This window comes from Ostrinia furnacalis, unplaced genomic scaffold (genome assembly GCF_004193835.3).
Source record: "Ostrinia furnacalis isolate ACB-3 unplaced genomic scaffold, ASM419383v2 OfSCF3220, whole genome shotgun sequence".
In the NCBI taxonomy this organism is placed as follows: domain Eukaryota; kingdom Metazoa; phylum Arthropoda; class Insecta; order Lepidoptera; family Crambidae; genus Ostrinia; species Ostrinia furnacalis.
The window spans coordinates 113205-134166 of record NW_021133459.1 but is presented as its reverse complement, the minus strand read 5'-3'; the positions used below and the strand labels follow the sequence as shown (position 1 = coordinate 134166).

Sequence of the window (20962 nt, the reverse complement as noted above, 5' to 3'; positions counted from 1 at the left end):
CAACCGATCCTCTTAAATTTTTGTTCTTGTCTTTATCTTCTTATCTTTCTTATTCGAAATATAAATTTAATGTTTAATTAATCATTTTTTGCATTCACATCCGCTGGAACTGAAAACAGTTTATCGGTTTTTAACATAATGTTTATTGTGTCAATTTTATATTAAACGGAATGGACATGATTTAAAAAGAAACAGTTCATAAATAATGAAAAATTCTCGAAAAAATTCAATTTGATCAACTTTTCTACTACCCTAAGATAGATAGAACACACTTTATTGCCCACCACACAAGACAAGACAAGATAAAAATACATAATTTAAAAGGTAGGTACCTAAGTAAGTATTATAATACCTAATTGTTTATTCTATGGTAAGACTATAAAATATTCAATAAAAATCCTACCATGTAAAAAAGAATTGAAAAGATCAGCATGATAAAATTATTGTAAGTTAGGTAGGTATTGTCTTCAGAAAAAATAGGGTGAAAGAGGCTTTCAAATCGGTCCAATAGTTTCGAAACCTATTAAATTTACAAACATACAAATCTTTCCTCTTTATTTAAATAATAAATGAACGGCTAACCTGCTTATCTTTTTTGTTTATGATTCGTTTATGAATACGGGCGAACATTTTTGTTCCAATCACCAAGTCAACAGCCTGTTTACCAGTAGTCTGTGTACACAGGCGCGTGCGCACGTGAGTTAGTTCGGTTCTGGTCGCGATGGTGAAAGTGGAAATAAAGCAGGGCTGGCTGGAGGGGGAGCAGCTGGAGACTTCCACTGGAGAAGGGAAGTTCTTCAGCTTCAAGGGAATACCGTATGCTGCTCCTCCGTTGGGGAAACTGAGGTTCAAGGTGTGTATGTTTTTTATAAATATATATAAATGGCATATTCATCAAGTCTTCAGTGCTAATCGGTATGTATTAAGATACAAAAGTGTAAAAATGCATCAAGAAACCTATACCATGCATTCTGCACAAACGATTATATCAAAAGCGCCGCAGCTTCTTTGCGTGTTAGTGTCGTGACAGGTTTTACCTTTACTAAATACCGATTACAAGTGCACGTCACTTTAGTTTGTGTGGCGTACTTGTTAAGTGTAAAGATAAATACCTGCCATGTTAAAATCAACGTGCAATATACGTGCAAGACGGATAAATGAAATCAAGTGACTCTGCAGTTTGAGCAAGATAGGTAGCTTAGAGTAGGCGCACACCGTTGATTTTTCGTCGGCCGATAGTTTAGTCGGGCAGTTGATCAGTATGGGCATACGAGTATATGGGAGTGAGCACACTACACCGATTCGATTTGGCCGATTCTTCATACAATTTAAAATCGGGCACAACTATCTAGGCCAGTAGAATTAAACACAAAAATGAATTAAATCGGAAATAATTCCTACTAAAGATTTTAGTCCTTTAATGCCTTCATTAGTTGCCCATAAAGACTCTCCTAGGTTTTCGACTTCGACGGAGTTGTGCTTAAGTGGTGGGGGCCCCCGAAAGGGGCGCTTTTTCGATTTTCCGGTTATACCGCGTAAAGGACTTACTCTATCGAAAAGTGGCCTTCCTGACGGTTTAAGGGCATTTAATCCTGCATTAAATAAGACCAAATTCATATTATTATGTTTTAGACAAACCGTTCTCGTGCAAATGTTCGGCAAAGTAGAAAATATGTGTATAATTAATGACTCTCTCCACGTCCAATAGCTCGTCACCCGTAGGCTCCCAAGCCTTGTAAAGGGTCGCCTTGACCAGCGTAATAGTAAAATTAAAAATAATTTTGTATTTAGTGATAAGAACATAAGACTCATAAATTAATATCTTCTTATCACACAATATACTATTGTGTCAGGTTTTTATTTTGTTCGCGAAGAAGTGAACATACAACTGCTTACGAGCAATAAGAATAAGAATGTCTTTATTTGCTTCAAACATGGTTGAGGATGTCGGTTTTTACAATGATCTCATGTTTAGCCTTATAAAAATAGCAGGCAAATAATTTAAACAATGTTTACAGTTTTATTTATTGCGTGGATTTTTGGAACCTTTTTAAAAGTATCGCAAATTAATTATACCGTGTCACCATTCAGAAAAAAATGCTGAACACAATCGTTTCTCTTGTATGACACTAGAATTTTAGTTTATTTGTTGCTATATTTTTCAACATAGCACCTATTACTGAATAAGATGTCGCAGATCTTGATGTGTAATCATCTGTACTTTAATCAATATTAATTTTACAGCAGCTCCATTCAGTTATAGTGTGTTTGGGTTAATTGATAAGTTAGCCACAAACTCTTAAATGTGTAACTAAAGGGCTTATTATTTTATTTCAGGCACCCCAACCACCCTTGGCATGGAATGGCATCAGAAAAGCCACCAAATTCGGGCCTAAATGTCCACAAGTAGATATTTTTACCGAAGAGTTGATCTCAGAAAGCGAAGACTGTTTATACCTAAACGTTTACTCGCCAAACCTTAACCCTGGAACTCCATTGGCTGTCATGGTATTCATTCATGGAGGAGGCTTCAAAAGTGGCTCAGGAGATGACGACTACTATGGTCCAGACTTTCTAATGACCCATAATGTTGTATTAGTTACAATCAACTACAGACTAGATGCTCTGGGGTTCTTATGCTTGGACACTGAAGAGGTCCCTGGGAATGCCGGCATGAAGGATCAAGTCCTCGCTTTAAAGTGGGTTCAAGAAAATATTGCCAAATTCGGCGGAGATCCGAATAATGTGACCATATTTGGAGAGAGCGCGGGGGGCTCGTCGTGTGGATTACATGTTCTTTCTCCTATGTCGAAAGGTCTCTTTAAGAGAGCTATACCGATGAGTGGAGTGCCGTTTTGTGACTGGAGCCAGGCGTTTCATCCCCGGAAAAGAGCCTTCGTACTCGGCAAACAATTAGGCTTAGAAACTGATGATCCAAATGAGCTTCTGGAATTTCTACAATCGCTTCCAGTTGAAAAATTAATCAGCCCTAATCCATGCTTACTTGCTGCAGAGGAAATCACGTGCAATAATCTTAAGATGTTTCACTTTACGCCTGTTGCAGAAAAAAATTTTGGTCAAGACCATTTCTTAACTGAAGCGCCTTTTGATGTATTGAAAAGCGGCAAAATAAACGACGTCGATGTTTTGATTGGTTGTACGAACATGGAAGTATTGGTAGGCATACCATTTTTGGAGAAAGGTCTGTTAAAACAATACAATAGGTACCCAGAATTGTTAGTACCTAGGAAAATATTGAATGAATGTCCACCTTCGAAAATTCTAGAAATTTCAGACAAGATTCGAGCACATTACTTTGGAAAAAAACAAATGACCTTTGAGAATATGAAGGAATTCCTTGTTTATGCGAATGAATGTACCTTTACTTATGACGTGTACAGATACTTGACTCTGCTAAGAGGTGTTGGAAAGTCTAAGAAGTATTTTTATAGATTTTCATGTTACTCCAACCGAAATGTTTTTGGTGCTTCTGGACAAAAGTATGGAATTACAGGAGCTTCGCATTTAGATGACCTGATGTACTTGTTTGACTCCAAACGTGCTAATATTAAGATGGAAAAGAATAGTAAGGAATATAAAATGGTGAGATTGGCTTGCACCTTGTTCACCAACTTTGTTAAATATGGGTAAGTGCATAACACTTCTTGATCAATCAGTAATAATAATGAGGAGTAAAATCAAATTTCGTCTTATAATAGTATTTCCAAATACACAATAAATAATGAAGCTGTAAATTTTATACCCGCCTCCTTATCATCTTTTATTGTTATAATCTTTATAAGTCTAATACAATCATTATCTAAGTTTCTATTATTTATATTTCAGGAACCCTACACCAGATTCTTCCTTGGGCGTATCTTGGCCGGAGTATGATGACAAAGAAAACTACGGCGATATATCTGAGTCCTTGACAATTGGACAGAAATTAGATTCAGAAAGCGTCGCTTTTTGGAAATCTATCTACGATTACGCTGGTTTACAATTTCTATAATATAATGGGATATTTCAAAACGTTTTAGTTATGTCGATGTAATAAATTGGACCTCCTATCATTATTAAAAAACTACAGATAATATTGCGTAACCTCTTCATTTATTTATTTTTTCTATAAATTGTACCTCGTTCGTTCGTTCGTTTCAGCCGAAAGACGTCCACTGCTGGACAAAGGCCTCCCCCAAGGATTTCCACAAAGACCGGTTCTGCGCTGCTTGCATCCAGGTACTTCCCGCGACCTTCACCAGATCGTCGGTCCACCTAGTGGGAGGCCTGCCCACGCTACGTCTTCCAGCTCGTGGTCGCCACTCAAGAACTTTCCTGCCACTCAAGGTCACCCAAAGAGCGATGGAGCGTGCTATGCTCGGAGTTTCCCTGCGTGATCGAATCAGAAATGAGGAGATCCGTAGGAGAACCAGAGTGACTGACATAGCCCGCAGAATCGCTAAAATCAAGTGGCAGTGGGCGGGGCACATAGCTCGAAGAGCTGATGGCCGCTGGGGCAGGAAAATTGTACCTACCTACAATAAATCTTTCAAAATAATGACTACTCGATTGATAGAATCTGATAGTTTTGAATAATATAGATTTAGTCTACGAGTAGTTACATAGTGTAAAATTATCAACAATATTTTATAACATTTGTAATAATAAAATCTTGTCAAGCTTTTTATAATTTGAATCGAACTTTGTTACACAGACATTAAACTAATATTAATTAATCAATAGTTATACTCTTTTCTTTTGCATCTATCGTGACTTTACTAGGTCATCTGTCCATCAGCAAAAGTCAAGCATTGTTGAGCCACATTCCTCCACAAAACAGGTGTAAGAAAATCAACAATCGCTCACGAATGCGATCTGTTTGTAAAGGATCGGTTTTCGGTACAGCGATGTAATGGTCCAATTAGGGGAGACCGAGGTGATTTGTAACAGAGGAGTGTTGTGAAATTTTCGTTTTTTGGAACTTATTAAACTAGTGAGCCCGAGAGTGCGCTATTTTTAGAAGTCTCAAGCTAACAAATACCTACGCGCTGTTGCGAGCTCGCTGATCTTTCCAAAAATCGACAATGTCACAACTCTCTTTAGTACAACTCACCTTGGTCTCCCCTATTAATACCCTGGGTTCTTGAAACAGTCCAACTGACCTAAATAATTATGGGAAACGTAAGCCGGTGTAGAAGTTAACAAGCCTTAGTCATAAGTGATCATAAATCATTGGGTTGTAGAATGACTTGGTTGTCGTTAGCTTATAGGGAGATGGTAATTAATCGTTAAATTCTTAGGCTGAGTTGTACCACCTAACTTTGACCGTAACATTAACGATAACCGGTGTATTTTGTATGGAGTTTGACAGATTTTTGACGTTTGTCAAAGTTAAATTAAGATGGTGCAACCCAGCCTTAAACTTTAATGATTGTCTAGTAGTGTTAAATTGGAGACTTACTTATTGGGTTCACTGTCTAGCTGTAGGTTATCACATACCTGTAACAAAAATAAAATTATTATTAAAAACTCGTTAAATACTCTAAATAAAATATTTGATGGGAGGCCATATTTTCAGTTTACTTGAAGGTATTATTTAAGTACATTATTCCAGTTTTGCGAGATGCAGTCAAAAAAATCAAAAAATCAAAATCAAAAATATTTATTCAGTTTAGACCACAAGTGGCACTTATAAACGTCAAATATATAAAAAAAAGGTAGCCCTTATGGGGCACTTTACATGTCTCCTTATCATTTGGGCCCTACCAGCACTTCGAGACAAACATAATTATGGCAGTAAGGCCGGGTTTCCACCAAGGCGGAGCGGAGCACCGCGGAGAAGTGTCGGGCCGTTTTTTTCTATAGAATTTGACAGTATCTGTTGCGGACAATATATTTTAAAGAGATCAAGTAACGGTGTGACTGGACGGGAATTCTTTTTCCAACGAGTAACAGGGTTACTCGCCCGTGATCGCGCGCTCTGGCAGCATCCCACCGCCCGCTCAGGGCAGCAATGTCGCACTATTTGGCCGATTCCTCAATTTTGTACGATTGCCCTAGTAATTATTAATAATTGAAACTTCATTATACAAAATTACGATGCAAATCATAGCGAGACAAGCAACTAAATGTAGATGAGAGGTAATAGGACACAGGGCGTAATTACTGAACACGCGAAAAACAGTGCGCGGTTTCTTTTCACCACGCTAGTGATATTTCAAGGTCAAGGTCTAATTCAAAAGTAATTTTGACTAACGCCCTCGGTCAAAAGTGATTTTGACTGATTTTTGCAGTCAAAAGTGATTTTGATCGATTGAGTCTTGACTGTAACAATTATCCAAATCAACCCCATGTATGTTACGATTATGTTTAATTTAGGATAATATTATGGACTTCATTTTGTGACTTTCACTTTCAAGTATGGTCAAGGCATCCTCTATAATGTGCCTATTGATTTTTAAGAACAAAAGGGCATGACTTATGCATGCACGAGCGAACATAAAACTTTAAAGTCAAAACTCTTCACAACATCGCCTACCTATATTCATTTGCCATTGAACTATTGTGATTGCAATATCGCAGTCCTTAGCCGATTAGGAATAAACTGCTGATGGTAGACTTGATTATAAATTAAGCAAGATTTCAGATTTATCATAAAGGGAGTATTTACAAAATGCATATTTTAGAAAATTTTGTGAAAATTTACGGCCGGTGGGGCAGCAAGATTCTAGAGTGGAGGTCAAGTACTGGAAAACGCAACGTGGAACGTCCACCCACATGCTAGCAGGAAGGCGCTGGATGCAGGCCGCTACCAACCGTGCGATATGAAAGTCATTGGAGGAGGCCTATGTTTAGCAGTGTACGACGTCCTGTGGCTGAAATGATGATGATGATCGTCAAAATTGTACAATATTCAAGTCTAACCATCCTGTATAAGCATCTATTCTATCAATCATCAATTTCTTATGCAGTTTCTTCAAAGTTTTAATTTATGATAAGTAGGGATTCCAACGATACGTTTTAGGTGTGATCGACGGCTTAATTTATAAGTAGCGTGAATCAGTCACTTAAACTCTTCAATTGGTGTTATTATTGACAATGGCATCTGCATTTAAGTAACTATGATACTTGTGCATCACAGAGACCTAGATAATACACTATAAATACAATAGTGAATTGGCAAAGGCTATTGTGCATCCGTCACCATGGCTACGTTAACATGGATATCGCTCAATATTTTATCAACGGTAAGTACTTAAAAAAGACCTAAATAGTCGGAGTCAGGGAGGTTTGACATTGGTGTGCAGAAAGGTAAGCATTTTTTGAATTTTCGTGTCGGCTGCGCATGGAAAAGTGTATGAATTTAGTCTTGTCAGCGTTTAGTGTTAGTAAATTGCAGTGAAGCCAGTTTGTTACAATGTTAAAACCTAGCTGTGCAGTCTCATAAAGCTCCGCGCTACTTTTGGCTGTGAATAATAGCGCTGTGTCGTCGGCGTATGATATAAGTTTACCATGACCTATGTTGAGGTTGCACAAGTCATTAATGTAGATCAGGAACAGGGTAGGGCCTAGGATACTTCCCTGGGGCACACCAAAACCAGAGCATCTCTGTTCATGACTTGTTATATTTCTTTTCTTTTTATAATTGTTCCATCCACGAAGACGCGCCCCCCATTCTTCCACTAATGGTTGACTGTTATCGGTGCACGCAAAATCATCCATGAGTGCACGCACACAACAATAATGACGCTCGGATTCTTCGGATCAAAATTCCCGCACTCCGCGTGTTCTTCTGATTCATTTCGTTGCGGGTCCAATGACAGTTTAACTTTCCTCTGGGAGAAACTTGACCTTCATTGGTTGGGTTTTTATTGGCGGTCAAGCTGTAGATCTGGCTACACAGGAGTTGCAGCGGTGGGAAAGTGGGAATAGTCCGGTAAACCGGAAACCCTTTTAAGAGATACACAAAGAAATTTCAGAATTAATATTACCTTTGCGGTGATTGGTGATCAATTAAGATATTCACTTGAAATGTCCACCTTTTTAAAAAACAACAATTTCTCTTCCCAGATTATTTATGTCGAATCGACCGTCGTCCAGGTAAACGAAGGGCTATTACTGGGAGTTCGCAGACCCACGTCCACTGGTCGAGGGGAGTACTACAGTTTTAAAGGGATTCCTTATGCGGAGCCGCCAGTTGGAAATCTCAGATTTAAGGTACCTAGTAATCTCGAAAAGCTTTTAGGGCAAAAAGTAATAAGTTATTGTTAAGAGCGATACTTAACATTTTGTCTAAAATTATTAGTCTATAATATTACATATTACATTATGTAGAGGATATTTTTGTTATTTTCTTATATGTCGAATTTCAGGACCCTATACCTCACAAGCCATGGACAGGGCTAAGAGAAGCACTTGTACACGGCCCTAGGTGCGTCCAATTTGACAGACTAATATTCGGAACCTATTTACCAGGCAGCGAGGACTGTCTGTTTTTAAATGTCTACACACCTGACCTCACGCCAGAGAAACCTCTGCCAGTGATGTTTTACATTCATGGAGGTGCATTTATGACTGGATCAGGAAACTCACTTATATACGGCCCAGATTTTATAATGGATAAAAAAGTTATTTTAGTTACAACCAACTACAGGCTGGATGCTTTGGGATTTCTCAAGCTAGATACGAAGGATGTTCCAGGCAATGCTGGATTGAAAGACCAGAACTTGGCGTTGAAATGGGTTCACGATAACATCCACAAATTCGGCGGCGACCCTAACGAGGTGACTCTTATTGGACAGAGTGCAGGGTCAGCGTCAGTGACGTATCACATGATGTCACCGATGTCCAAAGGATTGTTCAAGAGAGCCATAGCCCTGAGCGGCGTACCATTTTGCGAATTTGCAATCTCGTATGAATTAACAAAACGGTCATTCGCTCTCGGTAACTTATTAGGCAGCAACACAACTGATCCTGACGAAATGTTAAAATTCCTGCAAGAACAGCCAGCTTATAGTCTTGTCAATAAGGTGCCTATCGTAATACCAGAAGAAGAAGAATGGCAATATATTCAATTGAAAATGACGGCGTTCCAACCTGCTCCAGAAGAAGACTTAGGGCAAGAACGATTTTTGGTCGAACCTCCAAATGAGTCGCTTAAAAGAGGGAACGTCGCTGCAGTAGACTTGCTGATTGGGTACACTAGTTTGGAATACCTATTCTTATTGACAAAAATCAACAATTCACTCGAAAAATACAACAATATGCGCCAATTATTAGTTCCTCGTGAAATTTTGCTGTATGGAAAAAACAATGTTGACCCGAACGCATTAGCCGCTAAAATATCTGAACAATATTTTGGAAACAGAGCCATAAATATTGTAACATTAAAAGAGTATCTTAAGTATCAAAGCGATGAAATATTTGTTTATAACGTCAATAGGTTTTTAAAACATCTGCCTGGTGGAAATAAGAGGTATCTTTACAAATTCTACACTTTGTCAGAAAGGAACCGGTTTTCTTCACAAGGGGTGCCGTTGGGAATTTTTGGATTGGCGCATTCAGATGATTTGTTGTATTTATTTGAATCTATTGTTACCCTTGGTAGACCAGTAGCCCTATCACCAGAGATCTTCAGACTCGTTAATCAAACAGTTACGTTGTTCACAAATTTTGTTAAATATGGGTATGTTCTTAATTTTTTATTAGCACAATATTTTAGTTTACGAAAAATAATATTCGATTACTGTTTTATATCAGCACACATTTAATAATAATCTATTTGTCCACGATTAGAATTACATTTATATTATTAAGGGTCACAAGAATTTCTATAGATTTCGTGTTTGATTACTCACACTTTTTCTTAATGATATATTGAATTCAAGAAAACTGAAGCATTTTCCGGAGGAAAGACTATAAAATTAAAAATCTTCCACTTTTAGGGATCCAACTCCGACTCCTGACGTTTCTCTCGGCGTGGACTGGCCCGAGTACGACAACGATTCCAAGGGCTACCTGATCATCAACTCCACGCTGCGCGTTGACAGAGCTCCTGATGCTGACGTCAACGAATTCTGGACTGGCATATACGAGGAAGGTGGTGTCGAATTACCTTAACGGGGATTTACTTCTTCATTTCAGCCGTCGTCCACTGCTGGATATAGGCCTCCCCAAGGGTTTCTACGATGACCAGCCCTGCACTTCCCGTATCCAGTGCTTTCCGCGACCTTAATCTTATTTTATTATTATTATTATTTGTAGAAAGAGTGAACTTCAAGACGCACTATTTTTTTAAGCATATCTTTTTTACTTTTCTATTTATGGAAGTTGCCAAAAGATTACAATTTCACCACAATGAAAAGATTACGCTTAGCACGCTCGCATCTATGCTTTTGTTATATCGTTGTTTTAATTTGTAACAATTTTCCACTTTTTTTATAGATAGTATAGAATATAGAAATAGTTAAGGTTCGGCCAAACCAACGCGATCACACGCGATCAGCCGCCGCGGCGCGGCGTGCAGTGATGGCGACCAGACTTAAGGTTCGGCCAAATTAACGCGATCGCATTGCATTAATGCATTGATCGCCATCACTGCACGCCGGCTGATCGCATGTGATCGCGTTGGTTTGGCCGAACCTTAATAAGGATTTTTTTTACTAACTTTTATTAATTTATATTGTCACATGAAATATACACTTTGAAACATCTTTTTTTGTGTTTTAATAAATAAAATAACTGTGTGGAAACGATAAGTGATCTCACTCGATTATTTCTAAACTATACAATTTATCCAAAGATGGTTACTGATTCTGAAAGTGCTTCATGAGCTCTATCCAACGTTATCAATAATAGATTACAGAATAAACTAGATCAATATTCGAAAATATAATGTTTCAAGCTTTCATATAAAATTGTGTGCCAGCCGCACATAAAATATTAGGAGTGTTAAAAAAAAATCTAATAAAGTCTGGAAATATCGTAGTATCGTACCCCTTTTAAAAGGTGTAGATTAGATGATGTCCACAGATCATGTTAAAACCTCTTTCCAAACAAAAATGCAACGCTGTCGCGTACACAGAAATGGATGCACCTTGCGGAGCTCTGCAATTACAGTAATTAACGCCTTCTTAATGAAGAATGTTCACTAATTTTGTTTTTTAGCTTTCTGTATTTCCTGTTAAAAATGAAAAATACACGTGAATGAATTATTTCGATACATCAATAGTCCAGTCAATAAAGCATTATAGATGGAAATCCGTGGAACACAATTTCTGACTTCGGGACTTTATTTAGACTAGTTAGGAGGTGAACATAGCAAAAGTCCCCGCCCTTAGCCCTTGAGCCGGCGGGGTGAGGGGGGTTTAAAGGTACCACTTTTCGGTTTTTCGCTTAATCCTCGGAAACTATGCGTCCTAGTGACATGACTACTATGAAACAAAAAAAGCTTATTCAATTTGCTACAGGTGAGATAGTCAAGTTTTTCTATATCTTATATAGTTTTTGCGGAGTCTGCTCTAGAAGGTCTGTAATATTGGAAATTTTATTTTTGTCTTACATGTTCCCATCAGGAGAAAATCGACTAAATCAACATTGAGCAAATATTTTAGACATGTGGAAGCATGTTAAGCCTAGTTCCAGGGAGGGGACTGCACCGTGCGTATATTTAGACGAATCAATTGGAGCCACTTTAGACTCCTCATCACTCAAAAACTACTGTGCATTAACACTTCAAATTTGGCTCATGTGTTGAGATTTGCAAGATAAACATAAACTTCAAATTTCATAAATATACCTCAAACGGTTCTTTAGGTATTGACGTCCAAAAATCTACATATCTGACCTATATACCAAATTCTAACAACTTCCAGATGACCTTGAAGGTTCAAATTTGGCATCCAGATAGGTAGATGTGTAAATACAAAGGAACAAATAAAAGAACAGTAAATTTTAACATTTCACAGGTGATAGATAGATTTTAGTGTTCTAAATGTCGATTTTTGAACGTCAATATCTAAATAACCGTTTGAGGTATATTTATGAAATTTGAAGCTGATTTTTATCTTGCAAGTCTCAATACATGAGCCAAATTTGAAGTGTTAACGCACAGTAGTTTTTGAGTGATGAGGAGTCAAAAGTGGCTCCAATTGGGTCGTCTAAATATACGCACGGTGCAGTCCCTTCCCTGGAACTAGGCTTAACATGCTCCCGCATGTCTAAAATGTTTGCTTAATGTTGATTTATTCGATTTTCTCCTGATGGGAACATGTAAAACAAAAATAAAATATCCAATATTACAGACCTTCTAGAGCCTATGCCGTGAAAACTATAAAAGATATAGAAAAACTTGACTGTCTCACCTGTAGCAAATTGAATAAGCTTTTTTTGTTTCATAGTAGTCATGTCACTAGGACGCATAGTTTCCGAGAATTAAGCGAAAAACCGAAAAGTAGTACCTTTAAACCCCCCTCTCCCCGCCGGCTCAAGGGCTAAGGGCGGGGACTTTTGCTATGTTCACCTCCTATAAAGTCCCGAGGTCAGAAATTGTGTTCCACGGATTTCTCTCTACACCGTCGTTAAAGCATTCATTGACTGGACTACAATTAGTTTCTAAGATATTGAATTTTAAAAGTGCGGGCGGCGGCTGGCCCGCCATTTTATGCGCGTGACGTCATAGTACAGTGACTGGCTCATATTTGTATGGGTGGAATCTTGCAAGCTGAATTAAGACCCACTTCCGGGCAACCGATTAAGCTGAAATTTCGCATACACATGTGATTTGGATGACCATTATTGACCATGCAATATTATGATGACATGGAGCTGATCTGATGATGGAGCTGGAAGGTGGCCATAGGAACTCTATAATAAAACGACTTAAATCCATCGAGTTTGGGCTCGTTCGTTTTGTATTGATGAGTACTTCAATTCTATATAGTAATCAGGGTCTGATGATGGAGCTGGAAGGTAATTCGCAATAAAACGACACAATCGCATCAAGTTTGGGTTTGGTTCAATTTTAATTTCTGTGATGGGTCTGGGTGTTAGTATAATATGTATGTATTTACAAAAAAAATTTATTTAAGTATGTTTAAATCCGTTGTCTAGTGAGCGGACACTGTGAATGTACGTCACGCGGGGTCACGTGACCGTCGGCGGGACTCTATATTTAAGCGAACTTTGAATGCCTATAAAATCATAACTACTTGGTATTATTAAATGAAATAAAAACAAATGTATTTGTATATGTAAAAGCTTTACTGTAACATAGGTTTCAAGTGATTTTGCATACCTAGTAACATTCTCAATTGCGTATACCTACTTACGAGAAATAATGGAATGTTTTTTCAATAATGTACCTGCCAGGTAGCTGTGTGAATCTCTTTGATGTTTTAATGTACACTGTACAGGCCCTTATGTAAATCAATCCGAATAAAATAAATAATATTATATGATATTTACCTTATAGCTACAAAATCAACATGATTTTAAAATCTTCTAGACAACGTGCTCCTTTTGATTTCCTGGAATTGTACTGGTATGTTCTATGACTGATAATGTCGCAACACTCTCCTGTAAGAATTGACCTAAATATGGGAAACGTGAGTCGGTGAAGAGGTTAACAGGCCATAGTCATAAGTGATACATTATTACAAACTCGCTGAACACTCCAAATAAAATAATTGATCATGGATGATATTTGATTAAACCTTGATGGAAGAGCATTTCAGCTTACTTAAAGGTATTTACTTGTAACAGATTAGTAAGTACTTATCAACAAACTAGCTGTGCCCGCGACTTCGTACGCATGAAAACCCGTTTTCTCAACATTTTTCATTATTACTCTGCTCCTATTGATCGTAGTGTGATGTTGTATAGCCTATAGCCTTCCTCGATAAATGGGCTATCTAACACTGAAAGAATTTTTCAAATCGGACCAGTAGTTCCGGAGATTAGCGCGTTCAAGTAAACAAACAAACTCTTCAGCTTTATAATATTAGTATAGACAAACATAAGTAGGTATACGAGTTGTTTATTTACTTGGTTGACCTTGAATCTAATCTAAATGATTATAAGCACCTAAACAAGTTTAAGCAACATCCTTCAATTTAGATTTTAAAAACGTTTGAAATAAATATCGTCTAACAACAAATGGACATCGGAGATTTTTACACTTCCCTACTTATTTACAGGCGACTGCACGTCAAGATTAACACTGGCGCACCTTATGTAGTTTTAATAGAGGTGATTTTTCTACAAAACTGTACAGCTTGATGTGCCACCTACATTACTCTAATAAGTACACTGTATCTCGATCGAGCCCTATCGTTCTAAAGATAAGTAATATATACAATACAATCTAATCTTAGGTATTCAAAATTATATCTATAATTTAATTCAATCTTACGCCAGTAGTTTTCCATAAAGGCAAATTAATCATGGAAAATAAATTTCATATTCAGTAGCTTTGAGGCACTTTTATTACATTTATAATAAGTTTTCTTGGGTTGAGTTTCATTACCTTAATTCTAACCGTAACTATAACTTTAACCGGCATTTTTGTATGGAGTTTGACACATGAAGTTTGTTACACAGAGTGTTGATTTCAATCATCGCCATATTTATTTAGATTATGTATTATGACTTATATAAACGCATTATCCACCAACAAATAAATTACACACGAAAGTGGCATTTTTAGCAAATATTTTCCGTGCGACATGACTGTATTGTGCCCATTGAGCTACGCCGATCGCTCGCTTATCGTGTCGGATAGCCTAATGAAGGAAGCCACGTAAAGAAGGTAGTGAATAGGTATTTTTCTTTGACTTACTAAAGTTAAAGTTCATTTAAATTTTTTTCGAAGTAAAATTTTACTGATTCGTGACCAGAATAAGCTACATAATCAACTCCCTAAATATGGCGAGGATTGAAATCAACACCCTGTATTTAAAGTAAGATGGTGCGACCCAGGGTTAGTCTTTTTATGCTAAATCTTTGCTGTGGAATAAGAGAATGTTCGAAGTACTTTGTAGAGGTAGCACTGCTTATGATTCCACTGTGGCGAAATTTGCCGACTAATGCTTACAATACATACAGTGCAAAATCACTTCTGAAATCACCATTTGCTTTGATTCAATTCATTTGGTTAGACGTTTCGGAGACGTTTCCGTTTTGTTCGTCAAGAAATATGGCGGTTCAAGTGTCTATTGAAGATGGTATCCTCGAAGGAGAGCTGGTGGCGAATGAGTATGGCGGGAGGTTCTGCAGTTTTAGAGGAATACCGTATGCGGAACCTCCTATTGGTGACTTAAGGTTCAAGGTCAGTATAATTTGTTTTATAAGTTAATTACAAAATTATGCTTATAACTATACATTTCTTATGTCACTAAACATAAAAATGTTTGTTGTGACATTGCACATTCATCGCAGTAGATTTTAAATTTAATAGTACACTTATAATGAAGACTGCGTGTAGTTTAAAATCTATATCTACAAAAGCGAAAGGCAAAAACTGATTGACTGACTCACCCATTACGAAATCTCAGAAACTACAAGTGCTAGGAGTCTCAAATTTTTCATGGGGGTTCCTTTTAGAACGTAGGTGCACACTAAGACGGGATTTTGCAAAATTCAATCACTAAGGGGGTTAAACGGGATCCACGCGTACGAAGTCGCGGGCGGCCGCTAGTAATCTATACATTTCTTATGTCACTAAACATAAAAATGTTTGTTGTGACATTGTTGCACATTCATCGCAGTAGATTTTAAATGTTATGGTACCACAGAATAATATTAAGTTGATAGTACACTTATAATCAAGACTGCGTGTTGTTTACAATTAATATTATAGGAGGGCGGTAAGTATCAATTTTGCCAGCTAATGGTGAGCCGCACGACGCGATACTACGTCATATCTACTACGTAATACAGTTACTAATTATTTACTAGTTTTTGGGTATGGTTTTTATGACAGTTGTTCCAATAACTCCAAAATAGTTTTGTATTACCACAGAATAAGTAATAGTACCACATTTATTGATTTCTCATGCAAAAGACTTAGTAGGTTTAATCGCTTTCGGCTGTTAATCGATTTTAAACTTTGAACTCCTCCTATGCTTAAAAAACTCATAAACCTCATTTTATTTTTGCAAATAGGCTTTTACAAAGTACTTTTATTGGCGGTCTAGCTGGCTGCACAGTAGTTGCAGTGGTGGGAACAAGAAGCAGGAATAGTCCCGTTAGGTTATTAGCTGCTAAGGAACTGCTGCGAACCTTTTAATTTATGGTTTAATTCGTACCTGACTAACAGTCAAAGTATTAGATACAGTATAATATACCGTGTCCTCTCTCAAATGTGTATAAACATTGCGTACAGACAAACAAAGTCAAGGCCAGTGTTACCTTGACCACCAGACGATTATGCCAGACAGTTTAAAACAAACATTTTTAAACGAATCTGTTTAAAAAATATTTTGAATGTTAATGTTAAAAAATAATGCAAAAATTAGTTGTTAGTATTTGCACATTATTTTGTCATCAACATAACTGTATTTTATGTCAATACCATTTAATGTATTAATTTTGGGCAAAAAATCGTATTATTATGTTACAGTATGTTACAGTAACAGTTTTGGCTTTAAATGAAAATCTGTTTAGTTGAAGACGAAAATGAAAACCTACTAGATATTGTATGTGTGTATTAAATAATTATAGAAGTGGTATACTACAAAACCTTGAATATTATATTGAAAGGACTAGTGACTGATAAAGAATAATTTTAATTTCAGCCACCCAAACCGGCGAAACCATGGAAAGGGGTGCGACAAGCCAAAGCATTTGGGCCCGTTAGCCATCAGTTTGATATCTTAGAAGCAAAGTCTATAATAGGAAGCGAGGATTGTTTGTACATCAACGTCTACACCCCAAGTGTAAAGCCCAGCTCCCCTCTCCCAGTGATGGTCTGGATCCATGGTGGGGGGTACATGTGGGGCAGCGGCAATGACAACATGTACGGCCCAGAATTCCTCATAAGGCATGACGTAATTTTAGTAACTTTCAACTACAGATTAGGCGTTCTTGGATTCCTCTGTTTGGACACAGAAGACATCCCTGGAAACGCCGCAATGAAAGACCAGGTTCTTGCCCTCAAATGGGTACAGAAAAACATCAGTCGTTTTGGAGGAGATCCAACTAACGTCACTATTTTCGGAGAAAGTTGCGGGGCGACTAGTGTTGGGTTCCAACTCCTATCACCTATGTCCAAAGGACTTTTTAAAAGAGCTATCATCCAGAGCGGGTCTCCTGTTAATTACTGGGCCTCAGCTTTTGCGCCCCGTGAAACTGGCCTGACTATAGCTCGCAAATTGGGATGCCTCTCTGAAGATGATAAGGAGTTATACGAGTTCTTCAAAAACCAGCCACCGGAAGCGTTTGTTAACGTAAGCGAATCTGCAACGCTATCCAAGAAGCCGTGCCAAACATTTCTGGGTGTTGTAGATGAGAAAAAATTTGGTGAAAATGAAAGATTTTTCTACGGAGACATCTTTGACGCTTTGCAAAACAATATAAATAAAGACGTTGAAGTTATTGTGGGATACACTGAACATGAAGGAGTATTGGCGTTTATTTTCAACTTGTGTGGTGATGTTAATAATTTCTTCAAATTTATAAATGACTATGTGGAAAGTTACGTTCCTAAACGCATGATGATTGAATGTCCATTGAAAGACCAGTTAGTTTTGGCGAGAAAAGTGAAACAGTTTTACATGAAAAACAAATTTGCTTCAATGGACACCATTGAAGAGCTTCTGCGATTTTTGAACATCGACTTTTTTATATTTGAAATAATATGTTGGGCCAAGTTTTGTGCGAAGAGAACTAACACTTATTTGTACAAGTTCACTTGCAAATCTGAACGCAACCAGTTAATGAATGTATTACGGGCGGTAGAAATCTTCAAAGATAACAAATCTTTAGTTTGTCACACGGACGACTTGCCTTACTTGTTCCCGGTTAAAATAACCAATCAGAAAATAAATATAAGCCCTGAAAGTTTCAAATTAATTGACAACGTCACAAAGTTGTGGACAAACTTCGCAAAATATGGGTAAGTTTACCTAAACTTTAAAAAATATAGAATGGAATTTACGAGACAAATTACATTACTTCTGTTGATTTACCAGTCACTAACTAATCTGCGTCGCAAAATGTTTTAGGAATATATTTAAGCTTTTAAGACATTAAGACATTGTCATGTACCTACGAGCTCTAAACCTGTTGCTTATTCATACATGCATATTCATAAATGGAGACAGATTAACATGTACTTGGAATATTATTTAATTAATGTTTCAGTCGTTATCTTGACTTTCGTAATTAATTACACCTACCAATAGGTAATGTTGACTTTCAATTTTCATTCAGACACTCAGGTTGAATTTATGAAGCAAACATAAATGCTGATCATCATCATCATCATTTCAGCTATAGGACATCCACTGCTGAACGAACATAGGCCTCCCCCAATGAATTCCATGTTGATCGATAAGTAGCGACCTGCGTCCAGCGCCTTCCTGCTACCTTTATGATTTCATCGGTCCACCTTATGGGTGGTCTCATAAATACTAAGTCATTTTATAATTTCAAATTTTGCCTCTGAGACCCGATTTTTATCAAGGAGAGGTTTTTCACTGAATTGCTCTCAATAATAATATAAAATTATTTTGTAGGCACCCCACACCAGATGACTCTCTCGGCGTGAAATGGACTCCATTCACTACCGAAGGTCAGGAATACCTGGATATTGGGAACACTCTGGCTACCAAATCCCACCCGGAGCAGGAAGATGTGGAGTTCTGGGAAGATTTGTATCGGGAATATTTACCGCGTTGCATTGTCTAAGGATTAAGCAATCGTAATATTAAATATTATTAAGATAAGCTAATTATTTTTTTTTCTATTTATTAGTGAAGTAGTTATTAGTCTGAACGTTTTTATTTTCTTGGAATTGCGACTCATTTTGGACAATCTCACTTCACAAAACGTGACGATGAGATCCAAAGTGAAGCACATTTTTTCATAATTATATTTTTTACCCTCCACGAAGAAGCTTGGCTTTCAGACATTTAGGTGAAGTTTTTGTTGAAAAAAAAAGTGCTTCGAGACTTAATATCAAACCAAATCAAATCAAATTAGTTTATTGCAATTGTAGGTACATATAATACATTGATGGGTCTTAAATTTAAACGTGAATTGTTCAGCTACAATTTGCCAAGCAGATGGCGTGCAATATATAAATGGTTACTTAATACTAACCTGTTCATTTTATAATTTTACATGCAAACATTTTATGATCACATTTTTAATTTGTCCAGGAGGAATTCGTTAATGGAGTAGTACCTATGCCTTCTCAACCAGAAAGTAAAATAAGAACTGACATAATAAGAATCAGACTGGTGATGCACCATGTTTCGCCATGATGAAGGCATGACAAATAGATTTCAAAGATTAATGTCTTTTTAAACACTCCACTGTTTACAATGCCTGTGTGTTTATGTAAATTCTGTACAATTTACATCGTCTATTGTCAGCGAATTACCTTAGAATCACCTCCAGATAGAAGTCAAACTAATGGACGTCATTCGTAACTTAAGGTCAAGTCAGTAACTGAAACTGGTACACTTGCATATCAGTTCCCTGGACGTGCCACCAACTGTCATGTGATACGCTAAATGGCATGCCTGAGTCCAGCAAGATTAGATTTTTTTAGTATAAAAGAAATAAAGATTTTTGTATTACAAATTAAATTGTTATCATTATTTTTTCCTACTAGCGCTTCGAGACAAACAATTTCGGAAAGTGCTGAGTTTACTTGAAGTTTAATTAGGAATACCGGCATAATTACCTAAATACAAATTAAGAAACAAAAAGCTAACGGGTTCTGTCACAAATCATCTAACCATATTATCTTTGTGCGTTAAGTAGTTAATTTGTTTGCCTTGTGGACAACCCTTGGACTACTACGCAAGAAGCCCCTTTTTTTTCGTCAGGAAATGCATGAAATTGCATACCCACTGGCCCGGGGGAACCAGTGCGTTATGTGAGGCTCTCCCTGCCAGATGGGCAGGGCCTACTCACTAAAACCTGACGGTGTCCTCCCGAAGTCTTTGGGACGGTGCTGCGAGTTATTGTCCGAGCTAGACGGCCCAGACATTCTTTCGCGGCTCCGCCCCAGACTGTGGCTCGCTCTGTTTGAGCAAGCGACGACTGGCTTCAGGGGAGTAGTACTTCCCCTGGTCTTCGCTAACGGTGCGCGTGAACACATACGCGCGCCGCCGCCACGGGTCCTCCTTTAGCGGCCACCAAACACCCCCGTGTCTAGTGGCCGTACGCAAGAAGCCCTAAGTCAGGCCATAGCGGACTGTAAACTAACATCGTGAAAGTAAACAGGCGAGTGACAGCCCTAGCAACACAGGGTGACCTCTGTCTATACTCTGTGGTTTGAGAAGTGACTCAGCACTAACTAAATAATAGCTGAGAATATCAAGGACGTTTGTAGAACATTTAAAACGCTGATCATGGAAGATTAAAACAGTAAAGTATCTAAATGTCGACACAATATTTTGTGATGTTGATTTTGAAACAAACTCTCTAATGCTAGCTAAGTCGTTCGAACGTTTCAGACAAATGATGTCCACTGCTGGGTTTGGCCTTCGACAAGGATTTCCATAACGACTGGCCCTGCATTGCCCGCAGCCAGGTACCTACTTCCCGCAACCTTTATCAAATTCATCATCATCATCATCTCAGCCATAGGACGTCCACTGCTGAACATAGGTCTCCCCCAATGCTTTCCATGTTGCCCGGTTGGTAGCGGCCTGCGTCCAGCGCTTTCCTGCTACCTTTATGATGTCGTCGGTCCACCTTGTGGGTGGTCCACTACGTGCGTCCCACGCTG

At 37.8% G+C, this 20962-nt stretch overlaps 1 protein-coding gene across 1 annotated transcript; it reads left to right on the top strand.

The window, feature by feature from the left end:
• Positions 1-640: 640 nt before the first annotated feature.
• Positions 641-19766, top strand: LOC114357549 (uncharacterized). The gene is made up of 9 exons (XM_028311229.1): positions 641-853; positions 2338-3647; positions 3847-4010; positions 7961-8217; positions 8373-9685; positions 9945-10099; positions 15039-15325; positions 16794-18112; positions 18735-19766. Exons 1-9 carry the CDS (start codon positions 722-724, stop codon positions 18904-18906), a joined length of 5109 nt encoding a protein of 1702 aa, XP_028167030.1. The 5' UTR covers positions 641-721; the 3' UTR covers positions 18907-19766.
• The last annotated feature ends 1196 nt before the right edge of the window (positions 19767-20962 follow it).

Excerpts from the sequence above, each read along its gene's own strand:
- LOC114357549 (XM_028311229.1), top strand. The coding sequence starts at position 722 with ATGGTGAAAGTGGAAATAAAGCAGGGCTGGCTGGAGGGGGAGCAGCTG. Across the intron at positions 3,648-3,846 it reads ACCAACTTTGTTAAATATGG|GAACCCTACACCAGATTCTT; the intron begins GTAAGTGCATAA and ends TTTATATTTCAG. Across the intron at positions 18,113-18,734 it reads ACAAACTTCGCAAAATATGG|GCACCCCACACCAGATGACT; the intron begins GTAAGTTTACCT and ends ATTATTTTGTAG.